Source organism: Malaya genurostris, chromosome 1 (assembly GCF_030247185.1).
Source record: "Malaya genurostris strain Urasoe2022 chromosome 1, Malgen_1.1, whole genome shotgun sequence".
In the NCBI taxonomy this organism is placed as follows: Eukaryota; Metazoa; Arthropoda; class Insecta; order Diptera; family Culicidae; genus Malaya; species Malaya genurostris.
Window position 1 is genome coordinate 148,514,843 of NC_080570.1, and position 18,082 is coordinate 148,532,924.

Sequence of the window (18,082 nt, forward strand, 5' to 3'; positions counted from 1 at the left end):
TTTGTCACTATTTCAATAAATAAATCATAGCGTGAAACCAACTTTAACAATATTTTTCTCTGCTTGTAAGAAATGTGGAAATTATTTAACCTCGAAGAATAAAAAAAATCGAATAGTACATGTTTTTGTTATGTTTGTGGAAAATATTTTATCGTTATATTTTGGAAATTGTAAATTTTAGAGCTCCTGCTGCAAAACGCTTTTATTTCGCGGTGTGCACGATATCTCAAAAACTAATGAATCGATTCATTACAAATTGTCAGGTCTTGTTCCTAATTACTACAGCTAGTTCGTGAACGAAGGGTTTTGTGAAAAAGATTTTTTCGCATGATTGACAATGTCTTGCCTTTCGCCTTGGTGCTCATTATCCTAGGCAGCCTGACTTGGAATGGACTCTGGATTCCATAACTAAATTCAGGACCTTGGAACAAAATTTTATATCTGAACCTAAATTTTGGAACTGATTTCGGAATTAGAATATAATTCCTGAATTCAGTTTTAGAATTTACTTCCAGAACTCAGGTTCAGATCCTACATGCAGAAATTCGAAACTTGTATTCTGGAAATAGATTTTGGGACTGATTTAAGCTCGTAATTTAATTTTAGAGTTCAGTTCCAGAATTAAATTTGGAACCTAGATTCTGAAAATAAGTTCAGTTCCGGAATTCTGGAATTTAACTCATGAACTGAACTTCTGGATTCCGAACCAGAACTTCGCAACTGAACACGGACCCAGTCCCAGGTACCGATTTTAGTTTTTGAATTCAGTTCCATAGTTTCGATTCTGGTGTGAATAAATGACGGTAAGAAGTACTCAATAGATTTAAACATCGGATTTCACAAATCTTTTTAGAATGTTTGTCGTCAATAAGTAATACTCTAGTAAAAATGCACCGTTACGATTCTGGAAAAGTATTCGTATTCGGAAGTGTGTAATAATCATGTAAGTTTTTTAGTATTCACGTAAACCAGTTATTTCAGTGATATTACCAAACCGCCATTTTTTTAAAATTTCCGCTTAAATTTTAAACACACTTCACCCTATTGTTTCGGAACCAAAAGTCGGATCCGAACAAAAGCTAATAGCAGTGTATGAAACCGTAAAACCTTTCATTTGAGTCTAAGTTTGGGGCAATCTATTTAGCCATCGTTAAGAAAATGAAGAGAGTTCCGTTTTTGAGTTTTTGACCACTATTTCCGGTACTTTCGGAATTGGCAACCGGTATAACTGAAATCAGCTCGTTTGACCAGTAACTAGCATAACATATAAACTGAAATAATTTTAAGCCAAACTTAGAAGTTTTTCCGTTTTTGCATTATCCTTCTAAATCATAGCACATTTCATTTGAATCTAAGCTTGTGAAATCCAGCCGTTTTTTTTTTTTTGAGAAACTGGAGTGATTTCCAGTTGAGAGTACACGATCACTTTTATCGGTAGCTCCGGAACCGGCCACGAAGATCAGGCACAGCCAAAATCAATGTATTTGATCATTAACTAACCGCTTGAGCGCTTAGTAGAATGAATTATCTGAAACTATATTTCATCACCATTTGGAATTCACGTCCTTACATTCACTATGTATATAACAACACTTTAAATCTGTATATTAATCGTCACAATACATATACGTTTTTCGGAGTGTTATTTACATCTTTCACCAGTGCATCAGTTTTATGAGTCCTACTGATGAATTATAAGGCAAGTTGAACGAACTCCGCTCGATTTTTCCGTATCATATTTAAAAACACGCACTAAAACAATCGAGTGCACTGTTTTAAATATGTTTCACATTTTACCCCGTAACTCCGGAACCCGAACTCGGATCCGGGTAGAAATTCAATAGCAGGTTATGGAACCAAGAGACAAACAATGTCTTGACATTACATTCCTAGACCAGCGCCCTATGCGTTAAACCGCCAACTCGGGACGACCAAGCGTCCTTTCTTTTTAATCTAAGCTTGTGTAAATCTGTTCAGCCATCTACGAGAAAATCGAGTTCACATTTTTGTTACATACACACAAATACACACAGACATTTTGCGATTTCGACGAACAGAGTCGAATGATACATGAAACTCGGTTTTTACAGTGATTGCACAACATTCTTTGCGAGAAAGACAAAAACAAGAGAACATCTAATTTTATTTAATACCAAACAAAGAATAGAATAGCTATATAACAATGAAGTAGTCAACTAGTTAATATTTCTGCCTTGCGAGTAGTAAGAATCTTTCTAAATTGAATATTTGTCGAATATGTTGCTAATACTAGTGAAATATTTAGTGTCTTTATGAAAGCAAAATTTACTTAATAAAACTTGCCTAAGTTCTTCTTCAATTTTTTTTCAGAATGAATGAACTGGTACACACAAATTGGGCTAAGAACTTTGAAAATATGACAATTAATCTACGGTGTCTCGATACTAAAAATATGGTTTATTTCCAATCAAGTGGCATTTGACTGAAAAACGGCAATCACCAATCATGTTCTTTGTGAGTAGGAACATTCCCTCATTTTCATACATGGAATACCTTCTTTTCAATTGCATCAAATGCATCCAATGCACATAAATATATCCAATAGGAAAATGTTACCAACATAGTCTCCCGTCCCACTCACTCTAACGACTGAGTTATTCACCGCGTGACCAAAACAAGAACCATCTTCGACTTATCTATCGCTCGCATTCGCTCCTCTCTCGAAGACCCCGCGAGGGTAAGAGAGCCTGAATCCCGCGCGCTATCAGCTCGGGGCACGTTCACGCATGACGATGGTTCATGAACCGATCTCAGAATTCATTGTGTCCGTGATGTTTTTGGCTCATCCTCATCCTCGCCTATCCACACACCATTCGTGCGCTCGCTGGCTGGACGTTGAACGTGTTTCAAATTCGGGAAAATGTTCAATTAGAATGTGTGCTTCTGGTGTCGGATTTCGGTGTTAAATTGTTACCGCGGTCGATCGGAATACAGGATCACCCACCTGGTAATTGAGAGTTCGAGTTAGTGTCACCGAGTGTGCAATTGATTCGCGGATTGGAACGGAAATCGTAAGTAACTATGGGCATTACCTTGCAGGAAGAATTTCGTTTTCGTCCACGACGAACCTGATTTGGTTTTTCTGTTTAAAATGCAAACATCGAAAAACGGTTGTTTCGGGGTTCGCTTTCTCAGGGCGGTGCTGATGGTCAGGTGCTGTCCCGTAGTGTGACTGGTGATTGTTTCAATAGTTCAGTCATTGTTTGAATAGGTATTTTATTTATAACACATAAGATCTGAGTTGAGCTGACAATTTCTGATAAAGGGCTTTGGCTTATTACAAAATGTTACTACTAAAATTAGGACATACTGTTTTCAAATAATTAGGTTGAACTATATTTTATTTATTGTCTAATTTATTTCCTAGATTTCCTGGATTTCGTTTCTTTATTGTGTTTCTTAAAATAAGCTACGATTGCAATGTCCTTCTAATCTTCTTTGCCTGGATGTAACTTATGAATAATTTTTTTTCAAAAATAATTGTTCTAAGAAATTTGAAATTATGTAATTTTTGAAACCTAAAGAATAAATCGGCAGGGCGTTTTCTATCAATCAAGCAGCCCACTAGAAGCGGTAGCTCAGTCATATCTGCAGAGAAAGTAGTACTCCAAAATCGATGTTGGCATTTCAAACGTTGAAATTTATTGTCCATTCACACGTCGTTCTCCACACTTCCTCCTGGGGGGGGAATGATATTCCATTTCATCATACAGAAAAGTGCGGGCAAAATTGTAGATAACTGTTTGGTTTGAGTTCAAATTGAATTTTCCATCAGAATAGTTAACAAAACTCGTTACCGTAGACAAACGGTGACTTTTGTAAGCTGAGATGTCGATATCTTATTAAAAAATTATGCTAAATATTTTGATTCGCGAATCAACTATTTTGTCCGAAACATTTCTTCTAATTCATCATTTTTCAAGATTGTCATACTAACGTCATTTCTAATATAGATGACACGCAGACTTCGCCTATCCAAATCAAAACCCTGTTTCAATTCACCTAGTGATGTAATGATGTCTTTCTCGTTACCGTTTATGTGAGAAATCGAAGTAATTTCACAGTCGGATTTATTTTTGAACACTACTTCAGACCAAAAAATGAAACGAAGACCGACATGACTGGAGTGAGTTCAATTTGCCATCATTAGATCTACTAATTTTAACAGTGTTGAGTCTTGTTTAGAATGGATGGTACCATTATTTATATGACGGTCAGAGCTAATAAAATTCATTTACATTGACTCAAAACAGACTCACTCTCGCACTCTTGATAGTGCGAATTTCACATCAAACGAGTGCAAACAGTGGCGTACCTAGGAAAATTTGCGCTAGGGGCAAAATAAGACTTACTGCTCCTTTCGTTGGTTAAGACTCGGCTCTATCTCTGGATGGAACGAATGGTGCAAGCCAAAAAAAAGGTAAAAAACATTACCCTCCAAAAAACACTGCCCCCGGGACGGTTGGCCGCTTCGCCCCTCCTTGAAGAGCAAATAAAGCCAACAATAAATGAAAATGTTATAATCCACAATTACGGTAAAATCTTTTAGCTCCTGGCCATTTCCAGTTTCTTAACTTCAAATCAAGCGAAGAGCTAATTGGACTACCTCGTATTCATAAATTTTATTTTCTAAAATCGGATACATACATACAACTTCCAACTTCAGTATGGGTGCCATCTTAGCGCTGTAGGGAAAGGGCACCAGAAAAATCAAGTAGCTGATTTACTTTATGCGCCGCTCGTTACACGAAAGGTAATCGAAGAAAATCACCAAAAAATTACAACAGAGAAGATTCAATGAATTGGCCCTTCTAAGGGCCACAAAACATTCACATAAAATATAAAAACTATTTTTCTATTGAAATTTGCAAATCAGAAATAAAATAGTTAGGACACTGGGGTCTTTTTTACGCGACTATTTTATGCGGTTTCTTTTTACGCGGATTTCCCAAATTACGCGGTTTTCTAGTTTTGTCTTAAAAAAGAATGAAACTTCGAGATCTGGTGTTATCCTTAAATTTTTTTAAGTCATTCTCAAAATTTTTCCAAGTCCCAAAGTCGATTTTCACAAAAAAAATTTGTTTTGAGATTACACCAGATCTGGACGTTTCATGCATGATATTTGGCTTCAAAATCCCCCGCGTAAAAGGAGACCTTAGTGTATATTAATAAAATCTACAAAAATGCAATAAAATTATCAACTTTGTGCGAATCCGTAACAAAATATTCAGTTTAGTGCACCTTTAGCAGGGCATTAAAGTGGAGTGACGACAGCTGTTCGTTCTCCAAACAGTGATTTTATGTTTTAAGTTGTTGCCAACATTACGGACGAGATGTCATCACTCTGCTTCTAGGCACTCTATATTGAACAAGTGCAAATTAAACCAATTAAGGTACTATGCGTTAGAGAAAAATGAACCGAACAGTGTTCAATGTTTGGAATAATTCCTCAATTCGATTCATTCGAAAGCTATAAAATTCGGAATTTATCAGCATTATGTTAAGGAGTGTATCGAAAATAAGCTATCTGCAAATTTTTCTTTCAAATTATGATAAAAATCGATATTTTATTCAAACTAAAAACTGATCCTTTTATTGTACGAGGTTAAACTTGAGCATAATGAAAACCGGATGAAATTTAAGATATTCCTTCACGAATTTTCGAACTTTTGATCGAACGCTCTTCATCAAGTTCCGGACAAGTGTTGCATCGCATTTTTTGGACGCCCAAATTTTTTTTTAACTTATGCAAGTTCCCAGCTGTCTTACCAGTCTTCTTGAAGTCGAAACTGAGGACAATTTGGTGAATTGATAATTTTCTCAACGAAATTTATACCCTTTTCTGCAAGGCAATTGAGAGTAGTTTTGGCATAGTGAACCGACGCTAAATCCGGCCAAAAAACTGGAGGTGTACTATGCTTCTTATATAAAGGCAGCAATCTCTTCTGGAGACACTCAGATCGATAGATTTCTGCATTTATAGTTCCGGTTGTGTAAAAAATGGTTGACTTGAAACCACAAGAACATATTGCTTGCCATACCAGTACCTTTCGACCGAATTTCTCCACTTAAATCGACCTGTCCGCATCGCTCACATCCTCCCCTATGATGACAGTAAAGCATTGTGGACCTGGAAGGGTTTTTGAGTCCTTCTTTACATAAGTCTCATCGTCCATCAAAACGCATGCATCCGGACACTGCAAAAGACGCGAATACAATTTCCGGGCCCTTGTTACTGCTCGCTTCTTCGGTTCTACACTTTGTTTCGATATTTTCTGCTACTTGTAATGGGTGATTTTTTAAGAGCTTGAGAACTTTTTTAAACAATAAAACGCATAAAATTTGCAAAATCTCATCGGTTCTTTATTTTAAACGTTAGATTGGTACATGACATTTACTTTTTGAAGATAATTTCATTTAAATGTTGACCGCGGCTGCGTCTTAGGTGGTCCATTCGGAAAGTCCAATTTTGGGCAACTTTTTCGAGCATTTCGGCCGGAATAGCCCGAATTTCTTCGGAAATGTTGTCTTCCAAAGCTGGAATAGTTACTGGCTTATTTCTGTAGACTTTAGACTTGACGTAGCCCCACAAAAAATAGTCTAAAGGCGTCAAATCGCATGATCTTGGTGGCCAACTTACCGGTCCATTTCTTGAGATGAATTGTTCTCCGAAGTTTTCCCTCAAAATGGCCATAGAATCGCGAGCTGTGTGGCATGTAGCGCCATCTTGTTGAAACCACATGTCAACCAAGTTCAGTTCTTCCATTTTTGGCAACAAAAAGTTTGTTAGCATCGAACGATAGCGATCGCCATTCACTGTAACGTTGCGTCCAACAGCATCTTTGAAAAAATACGGTCCAATGATTCCACCAGCGTACAAACCACACCAAACAGTGCATTTTTCGGGATGCATGGGCAGTTCTTGAACGGCTTCTGGTTGCTCTTCACTCCAAATGCGGCAATTTTGCTAATTTACGTAGCCATTCAGCCAGAAATGAGCCTCATCGCTGAACAAAATTTGTCGATAAAAAAGCGGATTTTCCGAATGGACCACCTAAGACGCAGCCGCGGTCAACATTTAAATGAAATTATCTTCAAAAAGTAAATGTCATGTACCAATCTAACGTTTAAAATAAAGAACCGATGAGATTTTGCAAATTTTATGCGTTTTATTGTTTAAAAAAGTTCTCAAGCTCTTAAAAAATCACCCTTTAGTTCTTCAGGTGATTTCGCCTCTTGATACGTTGGATCATTGCGACACTCGTTCCTGCTTTTTTGACCAAATCACGTATTGACATTGATTTGTTATTTATGATTAGAGATACCACTTTCTGGTCTAGTTTCGGGTTGGAAGAACCGGGGTTTTTGCCTCTTCCTGGAAGCTCATCCCAAGAATAGTGTTTCCCAAACCTATTAATGATGGTTTTAACACTGGCATGATGAATTCCAAACAGCTTCGCCAATTTTTTTGCTTAGTAATTCTCACTTAGCCATGTGTCCAGAACCTTAATTTCCACTTCCTTTTCAATACGCAACATTTTGAAAACGCAGAATTTCAACCGCACAAACAAGTAAACAAACGAAAGCTGACAGCCAAACGCACAGTATGCTGTGATCTGAGCATGAAAAACCATCACAAATACACGCGTACAAATGTATGTAGACAGCTTATTTTCGATACACTCCTTAATCGATAATCTTGTTAAGACGGGGAGACGTCTTAGGCTAGTTTTAAATTTGATCAGTATCAAATGGGGAAAACAGTTTGAAAAAATGACAATTGAATGCAATTATGTAATAAAAACAGCGAAAATTTTACCGCAAAGACTGAACTTGAACCCGTAGCTAGTTTCTAACCGAGGAAATTGTTTTGCTAATTGAAGTACAATACATACAGGGTGCGCCATCTAACTTTTTTTTAACTAGCAGTTATTTCGACAATGGTAACCTTAATAGTGCCAACTGGGCTTGCGATCAGCTTGAAGAAGACGCCGATTTTTGCCAAAAAATCATCTTCTCGGATGAGGCACATTTTCATCTCGGCGGGTATGTTAATAAGCAAAATTGTCGCATCCAGGGGACGGAAAACCCGCACGTTATCATGGAGAAGCCGATGTATCCTCAGAGAGTGACGGTTTGGTGCGGATTTTGGTCTGGCGGCATCATTGGGCCATTTTTCTTCGAAAATGAGACAGGAGCCGCCGCCACGGTCAATGGCGAGCGTAACCGCGCCATGATTAGCGATTGGTTCTTCCCGTTACTTGAAGAAGAAGACTTGGACACCATTTGGTTCCAACGAGACGATGCTTCGTGCCACTCAAATTATTAGTCGAAAATCGGATGTCGTTTGGCCGCCTCGGAGCTGTGATTTGACGCCGTTAAACTCTTATCTTTGGGGGGGCTGTCAAGGATAAGTGTTATGTGGACAAGCCAGAGACAATTCAAGCCTTGAAGGACAACATTCGTGCTGCCATAGCTGAAATAAAGCTGCATACAATCGAAAATGTACTAAAAAACTGGACCGACCGTATGGCGTACTGCAAGGCCAGCCGAGACAGCCATTTGAATGAAATTATATTCCACAATTAACCGGAAGGATTGTACTTTAATATGAAAAATTAAATTTTGAAATCGGATGAAGCGTTTGTGTTTTATTGCATGTTTTAAAAAAAAGTTCCCTACGGACCCTGTATGAAAACACATGAAGAGACAGTTCAATTGACTAGAAGAACCAAGCATGCTTCGCTGTACTTGGCCACCACAGCATTCATTTATAGTCCTACTTCTATGGAAACACATCCAACGGGAAACAACACACACAAACACATATCACGCGTCTATCTCTCTCTCCCACTTTGCCGTCAACCGGACACTGATTTGAGATGTTTCGTCTTCTTTCTCTCGTTGGAATTTGCAAATCTGAAATAATATAATCAATAACAATATATTTTCGGTTCCATAAGTACTGAAAATAGTGTTGAATAACTTTAACACGGGACTCGATTTTCTCAAACTTATCTTCAAAGTTTTCGTACAGAACTTTTCTTAGGCTTGAATTTCATCCGGAACCGACATCAGAAGTACCGCAAATAGTGGTCCAATATTCCCAAATGAAGCTCGCTTCGATTTCTCAGAGTTAATTATGCCGCTTTTCATAAATCTAGATTCAAAAGAAAGGTCATATTTCATACACAAAACTCGTAAATTTTATTCGGATCCGACTTTCGGTTCCGGGATTGCAAGGTGATGAGGGCTTAAACATTCAAACCGTTCTTTAACAGTGATGATGCGAAAAAACGGGAGAAATCTACTAAATTCGTCTCAAATGAACTTGTTATTTTTGTTCAAGATTCGATGAAAAGTTTTTTGAAAAATCTGTTTGAAATATTTATGAAAATATGAGAAAGAACTTCATTACACTATTAGGGATTAAACCGAATTTTTATTCCTTGTATTAAATTGTTTGTTAATGTGTTTATAAGTTTTTTTTATGTATTTCTATTATACTTCTCCAATAATTTATAAATTCAAATGTTGGACAAATTTTTAATTTGTATCGCTTTCGATGAAACTTTTTTTCAAGTTTCTCGTTAGCCCCGCCTTTTTTTGTATTTCCATCACACTACCTAGACCGAAATACCAGGGAGAAACGCCAACAAGATCAGAAATACAACAAACAGGATGAACATTTACCATTCTATTCCTGATTTGCTTATTTGAATGGAATTTTTGGAAGCGATATTTGCAATATGGAATATGGAATTTTTGGAAGCGATATTTGCAATTTAACCACTGATAGTGAATTTTTCTTGCATGCGAATCTTCTGCTGCTGGATATTATTGAACAAAATTCCTTTATACTTGTTCAGTTGAATATCGGTATTTGATTACATCAAAACCGTTCGTTAGTGATCGGTATTTTCCTATTCTAATGAAGTTCTTTATAAGTACCTTAGTCCGTTAAATAACACTGATTTTAAGACTGACGTTGGCCAACCATCACTCGCTATAAAAACCCTTTCTACACGTTCTTACCCATGCTTGCCGTTACTCGTTCCAGCACTATGTTCCCGTTCTCCTCGCTACAGGTCGAGTACAGCAACTTCCATCGTTCCTCGCAAATCATGTCCAACGCGCTGAGCATGACCAATTCGGGCTTCCCGCACTCCTGGATCGTTTCCGGGCAGGACTTCTGCCCGATCACCTACTCCTCGATCCAGTCACACAATTCGGCCGTCTCCAACAACCTGGCGACGGTGGAACCCGGTCTGATCGAACTGCGCAAGGAGAAGTCCCGGGACGCAGCGCGATCACGCCGCGGCAAAGAAAACTACGAATTTTACGAACTAGCTAAAATGTTACCCCTGCCGGCGGCCATCACCAGCCAGCTGGACAAGGCTTCCATCATCCGACTGACAATCAGTTACCTCAAGTTGAAGGAGTTCAGCGAAAGCGGAGTTCCGTCGTGGAATAAGGAACCGATTGGATTTCAGAATTATTCCACCCCACAGTACAGCTACAATGAGATGTTCGAAACCCACCTGGGAACTCATATTCTGCAGTCACTGGATGGCTTTGCGCTATCTACCAGCGTGGACGGGCGTTTCTTGTACATCTCGGAAACCGTCTCCATATATCTAGGCTTGTCTCAAGTGGAGATGACCGGTAGTAGTATTTTTGACTACATTCATAAAAGCGATCATTCCGAACTAGAAAATCAGTTGGGGATTAAGAAGAATTCGGAGTATTCCTATAGCTCCTACTCGGATGATCCTCCGGAGAAAACCGTCCTGAAGATGGCTAAAGAAACCAAACCACTACCGGGAGAAACCTTCGAGGGTGAAGATCGTGCATTTTGCATCCGGATGAAGTCTACGTTGACCAAACGCGGTTGCCATTTCAAATCATCCGGCTATCGAGTGATTCTGTTGCTGTGTCATCAGCGAAAACGGAACAACTCGACGGATGATCACAGTGACAAACAAACTGCGATCGGAATGGTTGGCATTGGAATCGCACTACCACCGCCGTCACTGCACGAAATCAAACTGGAATCGGATATGTTCGTGTTCCGGACTAGCCTGGACCTGACGATCATTCACTGCGAGAACAGGTAGATCCTTAATGTTTCCTCTCTGTTGCCGTTTTAAGAACAATCCTTGGCATTTTACAGAATCTCCAGTTTCCTAGACTACACAGCCGACGAGCTGAACGGGAAGAGTGTCTACCTGTTATGTCACGGTCAGGATGCACACAAGCTGAAGAAAAGTCACAGCGAGCGTAAGTATCAAAAGAGGTTTATCTGCGGCGCACCGGTTCGACAATTAACTATGTTTTTCTCACAGTAATACAAAAGGGCCAAGTGCTGACTCCGTTCTACCGTATCCTGAACAAAAACTCCGGCTACTTTTGGATTCAAACCTGCTGTACGATGGTTTGCCAGACGAAAAACATGAGCGACCAGACGGTGATCTGCGTCAACTACATCATCACCCGACCGGAAAAGGAGAACCTAATCTTGGACATCTCGCAGATGCCGAACATTGGCCTCACAGATTATCACAGTGCTGGCAAGAGCAGTGCGACCAAACGTACTCCCTCGGCAGCGGCGGTAGCAGCGATGGAGTACGAACTGGAAGTGAAGGCCGGTGAAATGGGTGGAGCTCATCCGGAAGGTGCAGCCTATCTCGATTCCCATTCACATGGCGATCACAAAGAATTGCTGGAGAAGTCTCCACATCGAGCACTGGGAATGGGCATGTTTGACAGCAAAAAAGATTCGCTGGAGTACAAAGATAAGCACCTGGATCGGGAGAAAGGATGCACCAATAGCAAAGTGAGATTCAATTTTTTTATTGTTATTGTTTTAGCCATCAAAGTACTAAAATTTAAACTTCATTTTTCATTCAATAGCAACAACGACTCAAGGCTAGTAGTCCGATGTTGAACATTTCCGCAAACGAAAATCACGGAAGCATGGAGAAGAAATCCTCCAACGGCAAGAAAAGCATCTCCAACCGGGCCAGTGTGATTCGAGTGCTGAACAAAACTTCGTCGAAAAAAATTCTTCAGGAGAACCACTAAACCTAGCATAGTTGTTGTAAATTAACTACTCAAATCGCCATCCCTCTTCCTAACCAACCAACCAACCAACTGTTCCGCATTGTGCATCGCTAGATAGCATGTAACCGTATTTATTGCTTTAGCCGACATCTTACGAGAAATACTCATCACCTACAAACCTTTATTGAAAGGGTTATCAATTGGGTTCCGCATGAGATTAACACGCGTTGGAAAATGCTAGGACGAGATCAGACAACTTTGCCATCATGTTCTGAAGCTATTTCGAGCCATTTTTTGATTGATTTTGAATCTGACCTAAGCTCCATTTAGAAATTTATGTTACTGCAGAGCGGGTTGGAAATATCGTCAGAATTATCGAATTTAATCGCCATTTAAAATATTTAAATCTGTGACACACGCATTCAGAATCGGACTTGATGGTAACGTTCCGTTTTAGTTCTGCGACGATAACAGCCCCTCAGCGGAACTGAGGTTTTTCTTAGAAAAAATAATCCAGTTGTTTGCTCCTGTCCTTGGAAAAAAAAAGTTGTAACCAAACTCATGCATACCGCCCAAGTATTGTTATTCGAACCCGTACTTTACAGTAACCAGTGTCAGTATTGTATATTCAAGTAACTGAATAGTGTTTATGATTAATGAAAAATTAGAGAAGCAAAACAACTAGTTTGTAAGCAAAATATTATGTTTTTGGTATTAATTAAAATATTCCAATCTGATGAAAACAGTTCTTTTATTTAAGTATAGAGACTGGATTTGAGCGAAAAGGGTAAAGGCTGTGGTCGCAAAAGTCCTAATCTTTTCAAATTTGCAGAATACAGTAACTGAAAAGCAGTGCTTCGGTTATGTTTAAGTATCGTTATTTTACTGAAATATTAAATCTCCGACAGTAAATTGATACTCATTGATGTTTGGTAAAGCAATTTATATTGACAAATATAACAATTCTTCCTTCAAAACTGAACCCCCAAAATCTTATGGGTTTCTCGATCAGGTAAAACCTTTGTACTAAGATACCAGGCTCGACAAAAATGGCATTTTTGCGCACTTAGATTTTTTTCCCGAATCTCGGCAAAACTTTACCGAGTGCTCGGCCATCATCTCAGCAAACATTAAATCAACTGAAATTCTCGGTATTTTTCATATGACAGATAATTTTCTTTTACTGAGATTTTCGGTTTTGAGAAAAACTATAAATTACCGAGATCTTCGTCGCTTTTAGAAACAAATTACCGAAATTATCGGTGTTCAAGCATGTGAGCTAATGCCGAGATTTTAAACAATGAAAATAAAATTTTAAATATAAAATAAACATTCCAGTTACAACTCGTTGTCATTGATTTATTTATTTCAACATTATGTTGGCTGTTGAACTAATAGGCTGTGAAATGTAAAATAAGAAAAAATATGTCCCATGAAGAAAATATTGCCAAACATATACGCCGTAGAATGGATGCACTTCCATGTTATTTACAGTAGAGAACACAAATCGATTTTCCGCAGAAAATCAGATCCCGGCTACAACGATAGTAATGGATCAATAAAACAATCAATTTCATGCAGTAGATTAGCGTTGCCAGGATGTTTTCCCCGTAAGAATTCTCCGGGGGATTTCTTGTCACGAATAATCGTCGAACATTGACCAAACTTGTTCTTAATATCATTAAATATATCGATATATTCGGATTCAATTTTTATTTGCTGCTAATCCCACATATGATCAAATGCACTTATTTACATCGCTCAGATTTGCACTGAAAAAAATGGCTACTTTGATGAATAATCGATTTTCAGTTGGTCAGAAGTTGTTTGCCGAGAATTCGGCAAGTTGATATCATCAATTTGTTGATCTCAGCAAAACGACCAATTGCTGGTAAACACGGTAATTTACAAAACCGAATATCAGTATAACATTTTGAATTGCCCAGAAATCGGAAATAGTTAACCGAAAATTTTGGAAAAATGTTTCAGTAAAATATCGCTTTGCCGTTCATTTTAAGTGTGTAACTTAAAGACGACATTTATCTTCATCCTGATGATCTGAAGCCACCAACCTGGATTTGGTGACGATATACTCTTATTCTTGCATCTGTTTTTAGTCGACTTTGATATACAGTATGTAGTTTCCGAGCTCAATATGTCACGTTTAGAATTATTACAATTTGAATGCACTGTCTTGATCATTTTTTTACCTTACCGGACCCTAACAGCGTCTGCCAGAATTTTCAATTAACTTTCCGACAAGAATTCAGAAATGGTTTGGTACCAATCCAACAACCGTTGCCTTACCATTTATAATTAGTGTTGTTTCAGCCGGAATCTTGGCTGATAAAGCCGTTTTTTGCAGTGATTCGACATTGTCGGCACTTTTTTAATTTAAACTATTTTCCATTAAAAGTTTACTGGGATTCGCACTGCTTTTACATAATCAATTAAAAAATCTCCAAAAAAATCAAAATCAAATGAAACAAGATAGGGGAGAAGGAAAAAAAGGAACATCTGAAAGATATGATCAACGAGAGAGTGTCGTAATACTAGCAACACTGTTTAGATAGTTGACATAATCCCGCTTGTGAAGAATACTTGTAACCGTCAGAGGACTGGCTGCATTCCGGCTGGTGTCGAAATTGTCAAGGCGAAATTGCGTCATTATCTCGCCGTACGTGTCTTGTTTATTTCTCTCTTCCTTCATTTTATATTCGTCAATCCCGCATGTACATACAAAAAACGAATCTTAAGACGAGGTAAATGAGATTGAAATATGGGTATGCTTGGTAGTGAGAAAGCAATGTTATTGGCCATTCTGCCAGAATTAGCAAAAGTCTGGCAACAATGCAACAACCGTTTCCGGCAGCAATTTTCGCCTAGCGGTTATAATTTTTTACAAGACTGGCAGAACCGTTTTGCGTCTTGATTTTATTTTTTTAATAAAAAGTACATATGAAAGACAGTAAGTTATTGCCCTTCATATATACTAATGATGGAAAATGTTATTGCCAATAACTTTGCTTTCTCACCCATATTTCAATCACATTTATCGAATAAAAAAAAACAAAGAGAAAAGAAGGAAGAGCGAAAAATACAAGACACGTACGGCGAGATAATGACGCAATTTCGCCTGGACAATTTTTGACAGCAGCCGGAATGCAGCCAACCTTCTGACGGTTGCCAGAATTCCTCACAAGCGGAAGCTTCGTTCAATAAACGAAAATTAAGTTAACCGTATCAACCTGAAATTGAGTCAATTGGACTCAACTATAGAGTAAATATAACTCATCTTTAGGTGTATTTTTACACGTGCCTTACGGTAACTACCTACTTAAAAATTGGTTATTGAACGGAACCCCAATATTGGATGGAATATACTTAAAATTATGTTGTTTTGCGGTTCCGTGTAGGTTTCACCTAGCTGCTGGAGTTCTTGTCAAGCAAGAAAATGATTTTTGTCCAACTATCGGTCCGGACTGTTGACAGTTGACAGCAGTTAGGGTCGAAACTGGGTTGGATTTTACGTCATGCGAAAAAAGAAAATTAGAAAAGTCGTGTACATTTTGTCGTTTGTGAATCAATTACATCCCCCATGCGTTAGAGATAATCTCACAGATTTTTAAAAAACCTATCCGAAGATAATTAGAAATTCTAGTCTCACAGTCGATCAACCCGACCGACGAAATTACTAGGATGAATAAAATATTGAGAACCATTATTTTAAAAGGACAATCATCAGGAAGAGGTATTGTGCTCTGTCGAAAAACACGAGTTATCATCAATTACTACGTGGAATTTAGATTCATAACTAGAAGATCGACACGATTCCATTTCAGTTCAGATAGAACCATTAAAAACACAACACAGATAGAACAATTCGTCTCACAAACTATAACAAAACTATGGATAGATATGTTCGGATTCATCTTCACAACTCAGGTGCTCTCGTAAACTTTATTTTATCTGATATACGTCGTAATTCTAGGATGAAACAGTGAAAGGTACAGTAAACCTTCCAACAATAAATTATCTTACCACTCCATATCCTCCGGTAAGCCGCCAGGGTAGTCCCCGGTCAGACACGCCGTACAGTGGCCTACTTTCTCCGGATCGCTTTTGACTACATTCAGTTGGACTGCTTTCTGTAGCCCTTCGACACTGAGATATGCCAAACTGTCGGCTCCCACATACTTCGCCAGATCTTCCGGGCTTAGTTTGTTCCCAATCAGCTCCTCCCGTGTTGGAATGTTTATACCCATGTAGCAAGGATAAAGTAGCGGAGGACTTGCGATACGAATGTGCACTTCGACGGCTCCAGCATCTCGAAGTAGCTTGATAATCGGCCCAATGGTGTTTCCACGTACAATCGAATCATCGATCAGGATCAACCTTTTTCCGGCAACGTTTTCCGATAGGGCACCGAACTTTTTCGCAACACCAAGCTGACGGAGACGGGTCGACGGCTGGATGAAAGTTCGTCCGACGTAACGATTCTTGCACAGTACCTCAGCAAAGTGCAGTCCAGTCTAGGGTGAGTAGAGAAATTTTTTTAACGATTTATCGAAGCACAATTTGTGAGCTTACCTCTCGGGCATAGCCATGGGCAGCTGCCGTTCCCGATTCCGGGACCGAACTAACAATATCCGCATCTACGAATGATTCACGAGCCAACTGTCTGCCGCACTGCAGCCGCACAGAGTAAACCATTTGACCTTCAAAGATGGAATCCGATCGAGCAAAGTAAACGTACTCAAAAATACAGAAGGCATGCCGTCGGTTGTCCGGACACTCAACGACATCGATTGTCTTGATTCCGTCCCGAGTCAGTTCGACAATCTCTCCGGGTTCTACTTCCCGAACATATCGGGCACCTATCGACAGAAAACCACAGCTCTCGCTAGAAATAACCCAGCCTTCCGCTGGTAGCTTCTCTACTTTTTCTGTAATATAGAATAGTGTTAAGAAAAAATTATGATAACCTTTTAGTGATCAACTATACCAGTCCTGTATGAGCCAGCTGCCAATGGAACAATCTTTCCAATGCACAACGGCCTATTTCCGTACGGATCCCTAACTCCATAGATTTTATCTTTTAACATAATGACCAACGAGTACGAAAGGGGAGCCAATTTCATCAGGTGTTTGATGCGGGCGGGCCAGTCCGGTCCGTTGTCTTCTCCATCCGGTGGATTTAGGCACAAAGCTTGAGTAATTAGTTCCGAATCGCTGTGCGTAGATAGGCCAACACCTCGCGATAGCACATCTCTTCGTAAACTTTCGCAATTAGTAAGTTCTCCGTTGTGTGCTACGGCCAGTGCTCCATGAGCCGTATGTACCACAAAAGGTTGACAGTTTACTTCCTCGCTAGCGGCTGAAGTCGAGTACCTCGTATGTCCGATACCCAAATTACCCTTGAGCTTTTTCATCGAATCATCCGTGAATATGTTATTGATCATGCCCATCCCCTTGTGGACGCTGAAATTCCTCGCACAGATGCCTTCGCTGGTTACGATTCCGGCGGATTCCTGTCCTCGGTGCTGCAACGCAACCAACCCCAGGCAGATAACTTGCGGTATGTCTAAGTGCGTAGGCCATTCGCCCGTTCCAATCGCTCCAAATACTCCACACTCATGTGTCAACGATTGAAATATGGGTATGCTTGGTAGTGAGAAAGCAATGTTATTGGCCATTCTGCCAGAATTAGCAAAAGTCTGGCAACAATGCAACAACCGTTTCCGGCAGCAATTTTCGCCTAGCGGTTATAATTTTTTACAAGACTGGCAGAACCGTTTTGCGTCTTGATTTTATTTTTTTAATAAAAAGTACATATGAAAGACAGTAAGTTATTGCCCTTCATATATACTAATGATGGAAAATGTTATTGCCAATAACTTTGCTTTCTCACCCATATTTCAATCACATTTATCGAATAAAAAAAAAACAAAGAGAAAAGAAGGAAGAGCGAAAAATACAA

General features: G+C 39.0%; 2 protein-coding genes across 3 annotated transcripts; one reads left to right on the plus strand and one right to left on the minus strand.

Annotated features, from left to right (window-relative positions):
- Positions 1-2,852: 2,852 nt before the first annotated feature.
- LOC131426164 (protein trachealess) lies at positions 2,853-12,807 on the plus strand. 2 transcript variants are annotated; one of them, XM_058588652.1, is made up of 5 exons: positions 2,853-3,050; positions 10,100-11,152; positions 11,213-11,319; positions 11,385-11,875; positions 11,953-12,807. In XM_058588652.1, the coding sequence occupies exons 2-5, from the start codon at positions 10,104-10,106 to the stop codon at positions 12,121-12,123; spliced, it is 1,818 nt and encodes a 605-aa protein (XP_058444635.1). In that variant the 5' UTR covers positions 2,853-3,050; positions 10,100-10,103; the 3' UTR covers positions 12,124-12,807. The 2 variants fall into 2 exon arrangements, with proteins under 2 accessions (XP_058444635.1, XP_058444636.1); XM_058588653.1 differs by having other exon boundaries at positions 11,222-11,319.
- Positions 12,808-16,048: 3,241 nt separating this feature from the next.
- On the minus strand, positions 16,049-18,017 carry LOC131428422 (amidophosphoribosyltransferase-like). Its single transcript, XM_058592380.1, has 4 exons — positions 18,001-18,017; positions 17,108-17,766; positions 16,693-17,048; positions 16,049-16,634 (listed from the first exon to the last, which is right to left on the minus strand). The coding sequence occupies exons 1-4, from the start codon at positions 18,015-18,017 to the stop codon at positions 16,140-16,142; spliced, it is 1,527 nt and encodes a 508-aa protein (XP_058448363.1). The 3' UTR covers positions 16,049-16,139.
- Between the last annotated feature and the right edge of the window lie 65 nt (positions 18,018-18,082).

What these genes read in the sequence shown, in the direction of transcription:
- LOC131426164 (XM_058588652.1), top strand. Translation starts at nt 10,104, where the DNA reads ATGTTCCCGTTCTCCTCGCTACAGGTCGAGTACAGCAACTTCCATCGT. An exon ending in ATCATTCACTGCGAGAACAG is followed by an intron (nt 11,153 to 11,212) that starts GTAGATCCTTAA and finishes GGCATTTTACAG; the next exon opens with AATCTCCAGTTTCCTAGACT. An exon ending in AAGGATGCACCAATAGCAAA is followed by an intron (nt 11,876 to 11,952) that starts GTGAGATTCAAT and finishes TTCATTCAATAG; the next exon opens with CAACAACGACTCAAGGCTAG.
- LOC131428422 (XM_058592380.1), bottom strand. An exon ending in AGCTGGCTCATACAGGACTG is followed by an intron (nt 17,049 to 17,107) that starts GTATAGTTGATC and finishes TCTATATTACAG; the next exon opens with AAAAAGTAGAGAAGCTACCA. An exon ending in CCCATGGCTATGCCCGAGAG is followed by an intron (nt 16,635 to 16,692) that starts GTAAGCTCACAA and finishes TACTCACCCTAG; the next exon opens with ACTGGACTGCACTTTGCTGA.